This window comes from Bison bison, unplaced genomic scaffold (assembly GCF_000754665.1).
Source record: "Bison bison bison isolate TAMUID 2011002044 unplaced genomic scaffold, Bison_UMD1.0 scf7180017864263, whole genome shotgun sequence".
Lineage (NCBI taxonomy): Eukaryota > Metazoa > Chordata > Mammalia > Artiodactyla > Bovidae > Bison > Bison bison.
In genome coordinates this window covers 1888489-1893494 of record NW_011494835.1, presented here as the reverse complement: position 1 = coordinate 1893494, position 5006 = coordinate 1888489, and the positions used below count along the sequence as shown (strand labels likewise).

The 5006-nt window shown below is 35.1% G+C and overlaps 1 protein-coding gene across 1 annotated transcript in view; it reads right to left on the bottom strand.

The window, feature by feature from the left end:
• Positions 1-5006, bottom strand: part of PPA2 (pyrophosphatase (inorganic) 2) — a 100219-nt gene that overhangs the window by 46271 nt on the left and 48942 nt on the right. Inside the window, exon 7 of the mRNA XM_010848347.1 lies at positions 3719-3845. Coding sequence (XP_010846649.1) covers positions 3719-3845 — 127 coding nt within the window. The remainder of the gene's footprint in view (positions 1-3718; positions 3846-5006) is intronic.

Genomic DNA, 5006 nt, shown 5'->3' with positions numbered 1-5006 from the left:
TATAGGTCTTTAGTTTCTTTAGGTAGATATATTCCTAAGTATTTTATTCTTTTCGTTGCAATGGTGAATGGAATTGTTTCCTTAATTTCTCTGTTTTCTCATTATTAGTGTATAGGAATGCAAGGGATTTCTGTGTGTTGATTTTATATCCTGCAACTTTACTATAGTCATTGATTATTTCTAGTAATTTTCTGGTGGAGTCTTTAGGGTTTTCTATGTAGAGGATCATGTCATCTGCAAATAGTGAGAGTTTTACTTCTTCTTTTCCAATTTGGATTCCTTTTATTTCTTTTTCTGCTCTGATTGCTGTGGCCAAAACTTCCAAAACTATGTTGAATAGTAATGGTGAAAGTGGGCACCCTTGTCTTGTTCCTGACTTTAGAGGAAATGCTTTCTATTTTTCACCATTGAGGATAATGTTTGCTGTGGGTTTGTCATATATAGCTTTTATTATGTTGAGGTATGTTCCTTCTATTCCTGCTTTCTGGAGAGTTTTTATCATAAATGGGTGTTGAATTTTGTCAAAGGCTTTCTCTGCATCTATTGAGATAATCATATGGTTTTTATTTTTCAATTTGTTAATGTGGTGTATTACATTGATTGATTTGCGGATATTGAAGAATCCTTGCATCCCTGGGATAAAGCCCACTTGATCATGGTGTATGATCTTTTTAATGTGTTGTTGGATTCTGATTGCTAGAATTTTGTTAAGGATTTTTGCATCTATGTTCATCAGTGATATTGGCCTGTAGTTTTCTTTTTTTGTGGCATCTTTGTCAGGTTTTGGTATTAGGGTGATGGTGGCCTCATAGAATGAGTTTGGAAGTTTACCTTCCTCTGCAATTTTCTGGAAGAGTTTGAGCAGGATAGGTGTTAGCTCTTCTCTAAATTTTTGGTAGAATTCAGCTGTGAAGCAGTCTGGACCTGGGCTTTTGTTTGCTGGAAGATTTTTGATTACAGTTTCAATTTCCGTGCTTGTGATGGGTCTGTTAAGATTTTCTATTTCTTCCTGGTCCAGTTTTGGAAAGTTGTACTTTTCTAAGAATTTGTCCATTTCTTCCACGTTGTCCATTTTATTGGCATATAATTGTTGATAGTAGTCTCTTATGATCCTTTGTATTTCTGTGTTGTCTGTTGTGATCTCTCCATTTTCGTTTCTAATTTTGTTGATTTGATTTTTCTCCCTTTGTTTCTTGATGAGTCTGGCTAATGGTTTGTCAATTTTATTTATCCTTTCAAAGAACCAGCTTTTGGTTTTGTTGATTTTTGCTATGGTCTCTTTTGTTTCTTTTGCATTTATTTCTGCTCTAATTTTTAAGATTTCTTTCCTTCTACTAACCCTGGGGTTCTTCATTTCTTCCTTTTCTAGTTGCTTTAGGTGTAGAGTTAGGTTATTTATTTGACTTTTTTCTTGTTTCTTGAGGTGTGCCTGTATTGCTATGAACTTTCCCCTTAGGACTGCTTTTACCGTGTCCCACAGGTTTTGGGTTGTTGTGTTTTCATTTTCATTCGTTTCTATGCAAATTTTGATTTCTTTTTTGATTTCTTCTGTGATTTGTTGGTTATTCAGCAGCGTGTTGTTCAGCCTCCATATGTTGGAATTTTTAATAGTTTTTCTCCTGTAATTGAGATCTAATCTTACTGCATTGTGGTCAGAAAAAATGCTTGGAATGATTTCTATTTTTTTGAATTTACCAAGGCTAGCTTTATGGCCCAGGATGTGATCTATCCTGGAGAAGGTTCCATGTGCGCTTGAGAAAAAGGTGAAATTCATTGTTTTGGGATGAAATGTCCTATAGATATCAATTAGGTCTAACTGGTCTATTGTATCGTTTAAAGTTTGTGTTTCCTTGTTAATTTTCTGTTTAGTTGATCTATCCAAAGGTGTAAGTGGGGTATTAAAGTCTCCCACTATTATTGTGTTATTGTTAATTTCTCCTTTCATGGATAGCAGACTTTATAATCAGACCAAAATGAGTTCAAATCATGGTTCTACTACTTAGTAAAAGTGCAAACTTGGGTAAATTATTTAAATCCTTTGAGAGTCTTCTAAATTAAGAATAATAACCAGTGTTTGCCTATGTTAGGGAATTTAAGATGTTAAATCACATCTCCAACAGTATTGGGTAAAGACTAGTTTCCTTAGACTCTCAGCCTCTCCAGTTTAAAGGGACATTCGTCAGCACATTTTGTGACTTTAGTGTGCCACATCACAAGTGAATTAGCTGAATGATTTGTTTTTGCTGGCTGTTTCATCATTATATTATCAGGTCTCATTAGAGGAGAAGCTAATGTATTAAAAAAAACTCTTAAGCTGGTTATTTACTCTTGTTGCATATACATACACACATATATATGCATACATATACATATATATATGAGAAATATGATAATAAAGAAACTCAGGGTAAAATAATTAGATAAGAAATATATATGGTTTAATATGGGCTCAGTCTCATATTTTAATTGTACTTTTCATGTTTTAGTTTTGGCCCTGAGGTTATATGTAGTTTACCCTATCAGACCCCTTCCTTTCTCAATTGCAAGCAAGAATGGCATAAAATTTCTCTTGCTCCATGTTCAAGAAAAGATTTTAAATGCAGATAAATTAGGAGAAAAAATGTGTTAATGAGTTTCAGTCAATTCAGAAATGGTATACTTTCCAGTTTAGATAAGAATTGAGGCCTAGAAAAAAACAGGATCCTGAATAAGGATGAAACCAAAAGGAGAAAGGTTAGAAAAACAGGGGGAAAAATTGGTGAAAGAACAATAATAGTGGCCATATATTCAACACTTGATGTGACAGCCAGATTCTTTAAGTAAATCATCTCTTATACTGTGAACAACCTCACAAGTAGGTATAATTACCTCCACTGATAGATGAGCAAACTGATATTCAGAAAGATTAAATGATTGATCCAAAGTCACTTGGGTAGGAAGTAGCACAGCCAGAATGAAAACTGAAGTCTGTCTGACTCCAAGGAAAGTCAACTCTTCACCACACAAACTATTTTGGGAATTTAAATTTCCAGGACATCAAAATTTTGCTAGAGGGCAGTTATCTTTCCCTTCAATTGTACAAGAGAAAACAAAAACTAGGTATAAGAACAGTTTATGTCCTTGATGGCTTCCCTAGTCACTTCCCTGGTGACTCAGATGGTAAAGAATCTGCCTGCAATGTGGTAGAGCAGGGTTCAATCCCTGCGTTGGGAAGATCCCCTGGGAAGGAAATGGCAACCCATTCCACGATGCTTGCTTGGAGAATTCCATGGACAGAGGAGTCTGCTGAGCCATAGTTCATGGGGTAATAGACACGACTGAGTGACTAACACAACCAACATGTCCCTGATGAACACCCGCCCCCCCCCACTTTATTTTCTCCTGTTATTCAAATGAACAAAATAGGGATTTAAGAAAGGAGGAAGGGTGAGAGGGACAGAGGTGAGGGGGAAGGAAAGCCATCCAATGTACTTTCTTAGTGTGAACTACCATGTTTGTCTGCATCCTTTTCTTTCTCCTGTTCCTCCCAGCAGTATGGCACAACTCAGACACAATCATACTGAACTGCCCTTCATAGTCCATGCAGAGAGAATTAGAAAAAAGCATATAAATTTAACTCCCAAATACATACATTGGGCTTTACACAAGCCCCTTTTAAATTCTAAGAATTCCAATGACACACTGATCTACTTCTGTTTCTGGAGAGTTACAGACTTACCATGAAATTTTGAGGCTTCAGGATCATTCACATTGATAGCAATTAATTTCCAATCTGTTTCACCCTGATCAATAAGAGCCAAAACTCCAAGGATCTTCACATGAACAACTTCTCCACGAGAAAGAACCTTTAAAGAGAAAAGAAATTCAGAATCTGCAAGGCTTTGGAGAAGTTTACTCATATATTATAAAAATTCATATGAAAAATTAAAAGCACTACAGATTGAAACTTAATAAAGCTTTAATAATTAAAATCATTATAAACTCAATCATAAAGCTTTTTATGATATACTTTTTAGAATAGGTATCTTAATCCCTTTTTAGAAACTGAAATTATGTATAGATCTTAAAATTTAATGTAGCAGGCCCAGAAACTCATACTAAACAGGAAATAAAGCCACGTACATCATGTTATAGTATAAATCTGGCTTACACGGCTTGGGGGTAAAAACAGACATGAGAATTCTTTGAAACTGCTTAACAGTACCTTTTTTGCAAGCTATATTTATCAGTTACTAATGAAAAGTAAATTTTTACCATATCTGAATGCAGCCTTAGAATAATGAATGACAATCAAAGAATTATGAATATGTTAAAGACACAGACAGAGCAGATTTCACAAAATGTGTTAAAAGATTTTAAGAGAAATCAAGAAATAGCATGATGTTGAAGCAGATGTTCCTTGTGCTAAAGAAAGTTATTTCAGTGGTTCCTTTAAGTTGCCAACACCAAGTTTATATGCATGCATTCCTTCTATAGCCTTTTATTTTTAAAGGTTTATTTGGCTATAGAATTTCACTGTAAACTGAAATCTGAACACATGCTTCAGAATAATTCCTTCAAGATTTAAAATGCAGTTTTACAACTGGAAATCAAGGTATGCAAATTAAAGTCACTGTTGTGTCTTGAAATTATTTGAGAGAAAAAAGCAGATCTTAAACCATAAAGTCAAATACATCTTTTCCCGAACATTTGCAAAATGAATCTAAAATCTTAATATAACCTGCATGAAGCTGAATCAGTTTATCCAACAGATTAAGTGAAATGAAGTGAAGCCGCTCAGTCCTGTCCAACTCTTTGCGACCCCATGGACTGTAGCCTATCAGGCTCTTCCGTCCATGGGATTTTCCAGGCAAGAGTGCTGGAGTGGACTGCCATTTCCTTCTCCACCAACAGATTAATGTGACTGTATAAACGAAACTGAAATACCACTTTTAGGAGAACATACACAACTATATTGACCAGATTCTCACATGTTTGCTGCTGCTGCTGCTAAGTCGCTTATATAT